This window comes from Somniosus microcephalus, chromosome 9, assembly GCF_052327205.1.
Source record: "Somniosus microcephalus isolate GS21.2 chromosome 9, FLI_Smic_1.0, whole genome shotgun sequence".
Lineage (NCBI taxonomy): Eukaryota > Metazoa > Chordata > Chondrichthyes > Squaliformes > Somniosidae > Somniosus > Somniosus microcephalus.
In genome coordinates this window covers 100,792,782-100,806,214 of record NC_140995.1, presented here as the reverse complement: position 1 = coordinate 100,806,214, position 13,433 = coordinate 100,792,782, and the positions used below count along the sequence as shown (strand labels likewise).

The window sequence follows — 13,433 nt, the reverse complement described above, 5'->3', positions numbered from 1 at the left end:
TGGCTTTAAGTTTAAGACTCTAGTTTTGGACTTCAGTATTTCACTCTCAAACTCAATGTGAAATCATATTATGATCACTCTTCCCCAGAGGATCCTTTACTATGAGATTACTAATTAATCCTGTCTCATTGCACAATACAAGATTTAAAGTAACCTCTTCCTTGGATGGTTCCACAACGTATTGTTCCAGGAAATTGTCTCGAATACATTCCATGAACTTGTCCACCAGACTACCCTTGCCAATTTGATTTGCCTAGTCTATATGAAGATTAAAGTCCTCCATGATTATTGTATTATCTTTGTTACAAGCTCCTATTATTTGTTGATTAAGATTCTGTTCAATGGTATAGCTACTGTTAGAGGGCCTATAAACTACTCCCACCAGTATTTTCTGCCACTTGTTATTTCATATCTCCACCCATACTGATTCAACTTCCTGATCTTCCGAGCCAAAATCCTTTCTCACTACTGTCCTTATGTCATCCTTTACTACCAGGGCTCTCTGTCCCCCGCCCCCCTTTTCCATCTGCCTGTCTTTTCGAAACATCAAGTACCCTGGAATATTTAGTTCCAATCTTGGTCACCTTGCAACCACATCTCTGTCAAGGCTATTGGATCAAACCCATTTATCTCTCTTTGTGCCACTAATTTGTCTATCTTGTTATGAATGCTTTGTGCATTCAGCTAAAGAGCCTTTATTTTAACTTATTACCATTATTTCCTGCTATCACTTTATTCACTTATGTACTATTATTATTACTGTTAAACTCGCTGTCCCTTCCTGTCACACTCTGGTTATCTTTACCCAAACCGCTACACTGCTCCGTTGCCTTGACCTTTCTCTTTAGATTTCTAAATTTCCCCTTCACCTGAACCCTCCGCCCATTCCCCCCCCCCCCCTTTGAGTTTAAAGCCCTATTTACAGCCCTAGTTATTCGATTCGCCAGGATACTGGTCCCAGCCCAGTTTAAGTGGAGCCCGTCCGAACGGAACAGATCCCTCTTTCCCTGGTGCCAATGCCCCATGAATTTAAACCCCTTCCTCCGACACCACTCTTTGAGCCACACATTTAACTCTCTGATCTGCTTGTCCCTATGCCAATTTGCACGTGGCAAAAAGCAGCACCTCTTCCCCTCTGCTCCGATTTCCCACTCTCTCCAAATTAGACACTTTACAGCCTTCCGGACTCGATATCGAGTTCAACAATTTCAGATCATAACCTCAGCCACTATTATATTTCTATATATATTTTTTATCCACACCTCTGGTTTGTGCCTTTTCCTTTTTTTCTCTCCCACATGGCAGCTGTGTCTCATTCTGCCAGCGCATTTCACACTTCATCTAGAGCCATCTTTTGTCTCTTCACCTGTCTTATTACCATCTCGTCTCGTCTTGAATACCTCTTAATGCCTCTTCACTTCCCTTTTGTTCTTTCATCCCTTCCCCCATTTCCCAGCCCCCAAACTGGCCTTTTAATCGGTTTCATTTCCTGCCTTTTTTTTTCTCAGTTCTGAAGAAGGGTTTCGACCTGAAACGTTGACTCTATTTTCTCTCCACGGATGTTGCCTGGCCTGCTGAGTTTTTCCAGCGTCTTCTGTTGTTATTTCGGATTTCCAGCATCTGCAGTATTTTGCTATCCCAACTATAACACTCTGTTTAATCCGTTTAAGACCACTTTGTGCAGACCATTAACCATCATTGGGACACCAAGATAAACTGGGGATTAAAGAAGTGAGGGGTTGGATTTTTTTATTTTGAAAACCAGATTTGGGGATTCAGTTTTCATTTTGATATTTACAGAAACCCCAAAACCTGAACACTGCACAACAGTACTCGACCTTTTGGTGTCGTGGAAGTTATGTTTGAATATATCAAAATTTGTACAGCTGGAACTTAGCCTGGTTTGGACAAGACATATGACCAGTTGTGGCACATGCAGTTTCTGGTTTTAGATCACTTTAGGTAACAGGTCAAGAAACTTCAATATTGAACTGTAGAAAATTGGAGACTTAATCTGAAACTTGAATTTAGGGATTGAAGAATTGATTAACAAATACTGACTTCCTGACTACCCGTTTTATAATGCCACCTGTACAACAGCATTTAATTGTAAGTGAATAATCAGTAATGAATTTTGAGAGCATGAGGCTGCCATGGTTGGATTGGATGTTCAGAGGCTCCAGAAATATGGAGTAGAGACATGACTTTAAGGTCTTGCCTTTCATTTGGTCAAAGAATTATCCACTTGAGTGGGTCTGCAAATATTTGGTGGAAAAAATAACCTATGAGGGAGAACCGCTGCTGTTATATAAAAGCTATTCAACAGATCAAACAGTTCCTATCTGCTTCCCTCATTTCTTCAGGTGGGGAGAGCTGTAGCCATTGCAGCCTTAGATATGGCTGACTGTAACCCTTGGCCAAGAGTTATTATGTCAGAATACAGCTGCCTGACTAAACTTCGCGCATGGATGTTGAAGCATGTTCGAAACACAAGAAGCACAGCCACATCAAAGAAAAATGTTACAAGGATTTCTAAAGGTTCCAGGTAATTTTAAAAATGTTCTGTCAGTAATTTAACAAAGTCACTTCCCAGGTTTTCAGCATTTAAGTCCCATTTTCTAAAACTGTAGCTTGACATTACATTTCATGGTAGTACTGATGTATTTTAAGTGACATGTGTTGCAATATACACTGAATAATGATGTACAAAAGACTTTTTATTAGCATGTATTAGTTTTTACACTTATTTCTAGTTTAGTTCGAGACCTTTGATGAAACGCCACACATCCTAATCTCCCTGGGAGTTGGGCTTTATTTTTAATATGTAGATTCCACAATATTGCAACTAGTATAATAAATGAATACAACATATTCTTGAGCTTCTACAAAAGAGAATACATTGTAATATTTATACAATATTATAGTTATATAGTAATGTGCAGTTAAACGTGGAAATCAGGAAGTTGCCCTGCTCTTCCACAAGCTTTGCTATAACAATATCTCGCTGAGACAACGCAGCATTGAAATACATAGAACAGTGTGAAGTTGCTGTACTTATGTGATAGATACACACAAAACTCGCCAGAAAAAGTTAGGGCTTGTCCATTTCAGTGCAAGTAAAGTTTTAATAGTGTGATGAGTCTTAATTACTGCAAAGCAACCTAACCTCTCTGTTTCTGAAAAATAACTTTTACAGGTGTTGAGTCTCATTCCTTGAGATTTTAATTATTGTTGGAGATTTAAAAAAATAAAAATTCAAATAATTTTTTTAACTTTTTCTTTGTCTCTTTTATTTCTCTCTCTCTCTCTCACTCATAATCCCATCTTTCTTTCCCTCTTTCGCTTTTTGTACTTGTTTTGACATTGAATTAACTATTCTAACTGACACTTCCTGGTCTAGACTCTGCGCTGTGCATCAATGCTCGTTCAATCTGATTGTTTAGGGAGATACACAGTTGCTTGCCATGTTTATACAGGTCCTAGATACCCTGTAGAGGGCACTGTGCTGTTTTGGCACTCTAACATACAGTAAGTTCCAGTGCAAAATCCCATAGAAAGTCTCTGGGCTTTTGCCGTTGAGAGCAAAATCTGATACTGTTTGCTTTTCTAATGAATTGTTATATATATGTAATTATGCCTTTGCTATCTCTTCTCTAGCTTCTATATTAGTATGTTTGCATGCAATCCATCTGTGGATGAAGGGTTTTATCTTCTCTACTTATGACTAGTTTATCAATTATCTCTGCCTTTTCTATCTTAAATGATGTGATATCTTGATCTCTTCTAATGTCATGTCCACCCTGTTAATCTCCCTGGTAAATACGGTGGCAAAGTAATTGATGTAATAAAACTCACTACGTGCTTGGTTTGAGCATAAAGCAAGGCTTTAATCAACTTGTTTCAGAATATGGAAGTCTAGTTGTATTTCACTAGCTCCTTGTCTTACAAAATGTCCCTGGAAAGCTGGGGCCCACGCCCGAATATTTATACTCCTTGGACGGCGCCACCAGCTGGCCGTCCAGCGCTTTTTCATAAGTAGTTTCTTGATGATGAGATTTATAACAGTAATTATTCAATATTTTTGCTATTTTGCTGTCATTACCTGTGAGTTTATCTTGTGCATCCCTTAATGGCCCTATCCCTATCCTAATTTTCCTTTTGATATTTGTGTCTGTTGAATACTATTTCTTTTTATATTTCTTGATAATTTAATTTTGTAGTTCCTCTTTGCCTTCCTAATTTTTTTTGACTTCTTTCCTAACCTCTTCATATTCCCTCTTATCATTCGTTGTTTTATTATCTATGTATTTAGTGTCTACCTGTGCCATGTATGCACAGTTATTATTAAATGGTTGAAGTTGCAATTTATCCTTCTAAAGAATCTACTGAACGTAAAATGCAGTGTACAGGTCATAGCTTCACACATGTTTTTATGATCTGTAAATCTGGGGTGCAGTTGCACAATTTCGATGCTTGCCCTTTCCGCATGTACCTTATGGGTGCAATTAATGCACTGGATTTTTATGGTATCAAGTTATAAAGTGGCTGTCACCAAAATTTTTATACCCATCAAAATTGAATGGAGCTTGATTTCCATTGAGGTTAGTTTGTTCCACAGTTGAATATTTTATGAATATTAGAAAATGTTGAAATGAGACTTAAGAGTTCTTGAATATTGTTTTTGACTACAAGCTTGTCAAAACTTAAAAACCTCAATGATAACTTGCCATGGATGTGTCTGAGGGCATGTATCTCCACTGTTGTTTGACTTCTGTTTTTTATTTATAATTAGATACTAGCTGATCTTCCATGATGCTGCACATGGAGAGTTAAGACCAAGTATAGTCTTCAGGTGGAATGGGGTTAGAGGCCAGGGGATAATTGGATCAGTGTGTGCAGATATATTGAATCTGCATTTTAAAGTCATACATAAGAGCATAAGAATTAAGAGCAGGAGTAGGCCATACGGCTCCTTGAGCCTGCTCTGCCATTCATTAAGATCATGGCTGATCATGACCTCAACTCCACTTTCCCACCCGATCCCCATATCCCTTGACTCCCCGAGGGTCCAGAAATCTATATCTATCTCAGCCTTGAATATACTTAATGACTTAGCATCCACAGTCTTTCAGGTAGAGAAGTCCAAAGATTCACAACCCCCTGAGTGAAGAAATTCTTCCTCATCTCAGTCTTAAATGGTCGACTGCTTATCCTGAGACTGTGCCCCCTAGTTCTAGACTCTCCAGCCAGGGGAAACAATCTCTCAGCATCTACCTTGTCAATCCCCCTCAGAATCTTTTATGTTTCAATGAGATCACCTCTCATTCATCTAAACTCCAGTATAGGCTCAATCTCTCCTGGGACAAACCTCTCATCCCAGGAATCAATCAAGTAAACCTTTGCACCGCCTCTTAAGGCATGTATATCCTTCCTCAGATAAGGAGACCAAAACTGTGCACAGTACTCAAGGTGTGGTCTTGCCCAAAGCCCTGTACAATTGTAGTAAGACTTCCTTACTCTTGTACTCCAACCCCCTTGCAATAAAGGCCAACATGCCATTTGCCTTCCTAATTGCTTGCTATATCTGCATGCTAACTCTTATTTCCTGTACGAGAACGCCGAAGTGTCTCTGAACACCAACATTTAATAGTTTTTCACCATATAAAAAAATATTCTGTTTTTCTAATCTTCCTACCAAGTGAATAACCTCTCATTTCCCCACATTATACGCCATCTGTCACCTTATTGCCCACTCACTTAACCTGTCTATATCCCTTTGCAGGCTCTTTGTGTCCTCCTCACAGCTTACTTTCCCACTTAGCTTTGTATCGTCAGCAAACTTGGATACATTGCACTCAGTCTCTTCGTCTAAGTCATTAATTTAGATTGTAAATAGCTGAGGCCCAAGCACTGATCCTTGCGGCACCCCACCAGTTACAACCTGACAACCTGAAAATGACCTGTTTGTCCTTACACTCTTTTCTATCCGTTAGCCAATCCTCTATCCATACTAATACATTACCCCCAACCCCATGTGCCCTTATCTTGCATAACAACCTTTTATGTGGCACCTTATCGAATGCTTTTTGGAAATCCAAATATACTACATCCACTGGTTCCCCTTTATCTACCCTGCTAGTTACATCCTGAAAAAACTCTAATAAATTTGTCAAACACGATTTCCCTTTCATAAAACATGAGAGCATCTTTCATAAAACAATAGAGCATGCCAAGAGCAGCACCAGGCATACCTAAAAATGAGGTGCCAACCTGGGGAAGCTGCAACACAGGACTACATGCATGCTAAACAACAGAAGCAGCATGCTATAGACAGAGCTACGTGATTCCACAACCAACGGATCAGATCAAAGCTCTGCAGTCATAGAAACATAGAAGATAGGAGCAGGAGTAGACCATTCGGCCCTTCGAGCCTGCACCGCCATTTAATGAGATCATGGCTGATCATCCAAATTCAGTACTCTGTCCCTGCTTTCTCCCCATATCCCTTGATCCCTTTAGCCTTAAGATATATCTAACTCCTTCTTGAATATATTTAATGAATTGGCCTCAACTGCCTTCTGTGGTAGAGAATTCCACAGGTTCACCACTCTCTGGGTGAAGAAATTCCTCCTCATCTCAGTCCTAAATGGCTTACCCCTTATCCTTAGCCTGTGATCCCTGGTTCTGGACCTTCCCGCCATCGGGAACATCCTTCCTGCATCTAGTCTGTCTAGTCCTGTTAGAATTTTATAAGTCCTGCCACATCCAGTCGGGTGAATGGTGGTGGAGCATTAAACAACTGATGGGAGGAGGAGGCTCCATGAACATCCTCATCCTCAATGATGGCGGAGCCCAGCACGCGAGTGCAAAAGACATGGCTGAAGCGTTTGCAACCATCTACAGCCAGAAGTGCAGAGTGGATGATCGGTCTCCTCCTGAGGACCCCACCATCACAGAAGCCAGTCTTCAGCCAATTCGATTCACTCCATGTGATATCAAGAAATGGCTGAGCGCACTGGATACAGCAAAGGCTATGGACCCTGACAATATCCCAGCTGTTGTGCTGAAGACTTGTGCTCCAGAATTAGCTGTGCCTCTAGCCAAGCTGTTCCAGTATAGCCACAACACTGACATCAACCCAACAATGTGAAAAACTGCCCAGGTTGTCCTATCCACAATAAACAGGACAAATCAAATCCGGCCAATTACCGCCCCATCAGTCTACGCTCAGTCATCAGCAAAGTGATGGAAGGTGTTGTTGACAGTACTCTCAAGCGGCACTTACTCACCAATAACCTGCTCACCGATGCTCACTTTGTGTTCCGCCAGGACCACTCGACTCCAGACCTCATTACAGCCATGGTCCAAACATGGACAGAAGAGCTGAATTCTGGAGGTGAGATGAGAGTCACTGCCTTTGACATCAAGGCAGCATTTGACTGAGTGTGGCATCAAGGAGCCCTAGTAAAATTGAAGTCAATGGGAATCAGGGAAAAGACTCTCCACTGACTTGAGTCATACCTAGCACTAAGGACGATGGTTATGGTTATTGGAGGCAATCGTCTCAGCCCCAGGACATCACTGCAGGAGTTCCTCAGCAGTGTCCTAGGCCCAACCATCTTCAGCTGCTTCATCAATGACCTTCCCTCCATCATAAGGTTGAAGTAGGACAGTTCACTGATGATTGCAGTATTCAGTTCCATTCGCAACTCCTCAGATAATGAAACAGTCTGTGCCTGCATGCAGCAAGACGTGGGTGACATTCAAGCTTGGGCTGATAAGTGACAAGTAACATTTGCGCCACACAAGTGCCAGGCAATGACCATCTCCAACAAGAGAGCGTCTAACCACCGCCCCTTGACATTCAACGGCATTACCATCGCTGAATCCCCCAACATCAACATCCTGGGGGGTCACCATTGACCAGAAACTTAACCAAATCAGCCACATAAATACTGTGGCTACAAGAGCAGGTCAGAGACTGGGTATTCTGTGGCGAGTGTCTCACCTCCTGACTCCCCAAAGCTTTTCCATCATCTACAAGGCACAAGTCAGGAATGTGATGGAATACTCTCCACTTGCCTGGATGAGTGCAGCTCCATCAACACTCAAAAAGCTCGACACCATCCAGGACAAAGCAGCCTGCTCGATTGGCACCCCATCTACCACCTTAAGCATTCACTCCCTTCACCACCGGCGCACCGTGGCTGCAGAGTGTGACATCTACAAGATGTACTGCAGCAACTCGCCAAGGCTTCTTCGACAGCACCTTCCAAATCCATGACCTCTACCACCAAGCAGGAGGCACATGGGACCACCATCACCTCCAAGTTCTCCTCCAAGTCACACACCATCCTGACTTGGAAATATAGCGCCATTGCTTCATAATCGCTTGGTCAAAATCCTGGAACTCCCAACCTAACAGCACTATGGGAGTACCTTCACCACGCGGACTGTAGCGGTTCAAGAAGGCGGCTCGCCACCACCTTCTCGAGGGCAATTAGGGATGGGCAATAAATGCTGGCCTTGCCAGCGATGCTCACATCCCAGGAACTAATTTTTTTTTAATGTTGACTCTGCCTAATCATCATCATGATTTTCTAAGTGTTCTGTTACCAGTTCCTTAATAATGGATTTCAGCATTTTCCCGATGATTGATATGAGACTAACTAGCCTGTAGTTCCCTGTTTTCTCTCTTCCTCCTTTCTTTAATAGACGGGTTTCCACCTTCCAATCCACTGGGACTGTTGTAGAATCTAGGGAATTTTATAAGATCACAACCAATGCATCCACTATCTCTGCAGCCACTTTTTTTAGAACCCTAGTACGTAGGCCATAAGGACATGGGAATTTGTTGGCTTTTAGTCCCATTAGTTTCTTAAGTACTTTTTCTCTACTGATATTGATTACTCACATTAGGCCCTTGGTTCCCTAATATTTTTGGTAGGCTTTTTGTATCTTCTACTGTGAAGACATACAAAATTTGTTTAAAGTCTCTGCCATTTCCTTATTCCCCATTATAATTTCTCCTGTTATAGCCTCTAAGGGACCAATGCTTACTTTTGCCACTCTCTTTCTTTGTACGTACTTGTAGAAGCTCTGTTGTACCTGCTTTTATATTACTTGCTCATTTACTCTCATTCTATTTTCTCCCTTTTGATCAATGTTTTGGTCATCCTTTGCTGGTTTCTAAAGGTCCCCCAATCCCCAGGCTTACTACTATTCTTTGCAGCATTATAAACCTTTTAATCTAATACTATCCTTAGCTTCTGTAGTTAGCCATGGATGGATCACTTTTCCCGTGGAGTTTTTATGTCTCAATGGAATGTATATTCATTGAGAATTTTGGAATATTTCTTTAAATGTTCGTCACTGCTTATCTACTGTCATACCTTTTAATCTAATTTCCCAGTCTACCATAGCCAACTCGCCCCTCATACCTGTGTAATTGGCTTTATTTAAGTTTAAGACTCTCGTTTCCAACCGAAGTATTTCACTCTCAAACTCAATGTGCAATTTTAACATGTTATGATCACTCTTCCCCAGAGGATCCTTTTACTATGAGATTACTAATTAACCCTGTCTCATTGCACAATACAAGATCTAAAATAGCCTGTTGCCTGGTTGGTTCCACAATGTATCATTTTAGGAAACTGTCACAAATGCATTCCATGGACTCATCCTCCAGACTACCGTTGCCATTTTGATTTGCCCAATCTCTATGAAGATTAAAGTTCCCCATGATGATTGCCTTTGTTACAAGCTCCTATAATTTGTTGATTAAGATTCTGTCCAGTGGTATAGCTACTTTTAAGAGGCTTATAAACGACTCCCACCAGTGTTTATTGACCCTTGTTATTTCATATCTCCACCCATACTGATTTAACTTCCTGATCTCCTGAGCCAAGATCCTTTCTCACTACTATCCTTATGCCATCCTTTATTATCAGAGCTACCCCCTTTTTTATCATTCTGCCTGTCTTTTAAAATGTTAAGTACCCGAGAATATTTAGTTCCCTATCTTGGTTACCTTGCAACCAAGACTCTGTAAAGGCTATTAGACCAAACCCATTTATCTCTGTGCCACTAATTCACCTATCTTGTTATGAATGCTTTGTGCATTCAGATAATGAACCTTTAATTTTAACGTTTGACTATTGTTCCATGCTTTCATCATATTTGCTTATGCACTATTACTGGTAAACTCTCTGGGGGAGAAATTCGGTATCGCCCCGTTTGGGGCGCTAGTATTGGCGGTGCGCAAAGTTTAGCGCCAGGCGCAATTTATCACCACCTCGAGCGATATTGGGTTGCAGCACCCCTGAAGGTGATTGCGGCGCTAAATCAGGCGCTGCACGATAGCCTTAAGGCGCTAACCCGGCAGCGCGACGCAATTTCTCCGTGGGCGGGCGCAGCGCAGGTGCTGTCAATTATCGATTTCACCCAGACACGCTGGCGCCTGCCAGCTCTTAAAGGGGTGGATCGATTATCATCTGCAGCCACACTCTGTGCCTTGTAGGCCTCAAAATCGGCGGCAACCTACCTGTGGCGGGCAAAACTTCAACCACATGGAGAGGGCCAGGGAGAGAGCGCAGCGCTTCAGCGAGGAGGCATTGAATGGTTTGGTTGACGCGGTGGAGCGCCGGTGATCTGTGCTGTACCCGGAGAATGGCAGGAGGCCTCAACACACCGAAAACCGCAGAGCTTGGAGGGAGGTTTCCCAAAGAGTCACCTCCAGCAGCATGGTTCCGAGGACTCCTGTGCAATGCAGGAAGAAGTTCAACGACCTCACTCGGGTCGTCAGGGTGAGTGCCTTTTTCAGAATCATCTTCATCCCTCCATCTGCACCTCACTTTATGGCCAGAGGGTGTGCAAAGCCCCAATGGCCAGCTGTCATCCAGCACCCATGGCCCTTTCTGGAAACACACACGCACATTCAGCTCAGTGCATAATGTAAGGGCTATTCGACCATGGGAGGCATGTGAAGCCAGATCAGGGCAGCATAATGTAAGGGCTATTCTACCATGGGAGGCATGTGATACCAGATCAGGGCAGCATGTTTCATCACACCCCGTCCTTTCTCTTGCAGGCCAAGCTGGCGAGTAACCGCAGGCAACAGCTTCGGACCGGAGGAGGCCGGCCTCACCTGCAGACCCTTACAGACCTGGAGGAGCGAGTCCACCAGATCGTCGCAAGCCGGATGAGTGGCCCCGTCGCCTCTGGAGATGCCGACCCCATTGTGGACAGCGATGGTGAGGTCATCACCTTTTTGACCTCTCTCCTTCCACTTGTTCCCCACACCGGCATGCTTTTTCACTCTCGACCCAATTCAGAGCATTGCAGCACTCATGCATCCCTTGCTGACACCCTGTCCTTTCGCTAAAGCCACTCTTGAACCTCCCTGCTTTCAGATGCTGCATCACCAACTCGGGAGGCGGGCCCTCAAGCTGCCACTGCGACTGACTCCGGAGGTGACGAGGAGGAGGAAGCCGGACCATCCATTCAACCCTCAGGCGAGCCAGCCCATCTCCAGACTGGGGAGACTCCTTCCCTGGATGGGAGTGGGGGGGGAATGCTATGAGGAGGATCCAGCTCCAGGACCCAGCAGCCTGCAGCAACGCGAGGGGGATAGGGAAGCTCGGGGGCCGTCTCCCCGGAGGGCGAGTCGGGCTGCGAGTGCTGCTGCACAGACCGCAGAAGAGGTGCGTGCCCTCACTGAAATGAGCGTCCAGGCTGGGCTGAGGCGCACTGAGCTCATGGCTGCAGTGGGAAGGATGCCCGAATCCATTGAGACACTGGCAAGGAGTGTCCAAGACTTCGGCGCAGCACAGGCAAGGAGTGTGCAGGACTTCGGCACAGCACTGGCAAGGATTGTCCAGGACTTCAGCGAAGCAATGGCACCTGCCACGCAAGTGCTGAGTGCTGCCACGCAGTCACTCGCTGGTCTCATGCAGATGCAGATTGAGGCCAGGCGAGCACTGACTGCTGCCACCCTCGCTGGATCGGGCAGGATTCCCCGGGGCCCTTGCCGCACCACAGCAGGCCAGCAATCTGTGCACCAGCCGATTGCTGCGCATGCTGCGGTGCTGCCCCGTCAGAGTGCCAGTGTGTCGGCCGACCAGGGAGCTGCTGTCCACTCTCAGGATGACAGCATTCCTGATGCCACCACTGGCACTTCTCCACTGCAGCTGCCACCACCTGTCGGACAGACTGCTTCCGCCCATGCAGAGTTGGAGCAATCAGCAGCCGGGCCCACCAGACCCAGAGCTCGTCCAGGCCGTCCCTCGGGCATCTGCGGTTTCGGACAGTCAGCAGGCCTCCCCCAGCCTTGCTGCAGCCACTGGGGTCCCATTACGGAGGAGCTGCAGGGCGGGAAGGGGCCAATGCCGAAAGGGAAGCAGATCACCATCGAGGGGGAAAAAGTAGAAGGTGCTGCTGATTCCTGTTATTTGTTTCATTCAAGGCCGAGGATGCTGGTCTGAATGTTAGTTATGTTTTGGACAGTCTCCCGGGTGTGAGAGCCACTTATGTGGCAGTCTGTTTTGCTTTTTGTTGCCATTGCTTTGTCATGCAGGAAGGAAGCACATTTTGTTAAATAAACAACTTTCTTTATTCACAATGGCCATGTCTGTTCTTTGCACAAATTTTGCCCTTGACCGGCTTAGGGGTAGCAGAACGGTTCCATTCATGTTCTTGGAATGGCAGCAAGCATTCCCTGAGAGGGGCCTAGAAGCGACTTGCTATAAGCCTCTGACGGACGGCCCTTGCAGTTTGTGCCTCCCTCCCGTCTTGGTGCTCCTGCTCCTCCTCCTCCTCCTCTGCTGGTGCTTCAATGTCTGGTGGCATTGGCTGGGTCCTGAGGATTGCCAGGTTATGCAGCATGCAACACACAACCATGAAGTGGGAGACTTGCTCAGGTGAGTACTGAAGGGCTCCTCCGGAATGGTCCAGACAGCAGAACCGTTGCTTCAGCACGCCGATTGTGTGCTCAATGATGTTCCTGGTCGCTTGATGGCTCTCATTGTAACGTTCTTCAGCAGGGGTGCTGGGCGAACGGAGCGGGGTCATCAGCCAGGGGCACAGAGGATAGCCCTTGTCCCCGAGAAGCCAGCCTCCTGGGTGAGCCGGGGCCTCAAAGGTCTGCCACAGAAGTCTGGCGCAGGATGAAGGCATCGTGGCTGCTGCCTGGAAAGTGGGCATTCACAGTGAGTATCAGCTGTCGGTGGTCACAGACCAGCTGCACATTCAAAGAATGGAACCCCTTTCGGTTGCGGAAATCCTCCGCATTCTCTAGAGGCGCCCGCAAAGCCACATGCGTGCAGTCATTGGCGCCCTGCACCATGGGGAAGCCCGCTATCCTTGCGAAGCCCTCTGCACGCTCTCGCTGCTTGTCCGGGGTCATCGGGAAGGAGATGTACTGCCGTCTCCTTTTA

General features: G+C 45.1%; 1 protein-coding gene across 17 annotated transcripts in view; it reads left to right on the top strand.

Annotated features, from left to right (window-relative positions):
* agbl5 (AGBL carboxypeptidase 5) overlaps window positions 1–13,433 on the top strand; it is a 264,564-nt gene that overhangs the window by 111,324 nt on the left and 139,807 nt on the right. For all 17 annotated transcript variants that reach the window (XR_015079514.1, XM_085996885.1, XM_085996882.1 and 14 more), the window contains one exon: window positions 2,364–2,545. Coding sequence is in view for 16 of the 17 variants with exons in the window: in XM_085996885.1 (XP_085853011.1) it covers window positions 2,364–2,545 (182 nt within the window). In the remaining variant the exon portion in view is untranslated. The remainder of the gene's footprint in view (window positions 1–2,363; window positions 2,546–13,433) is intronic.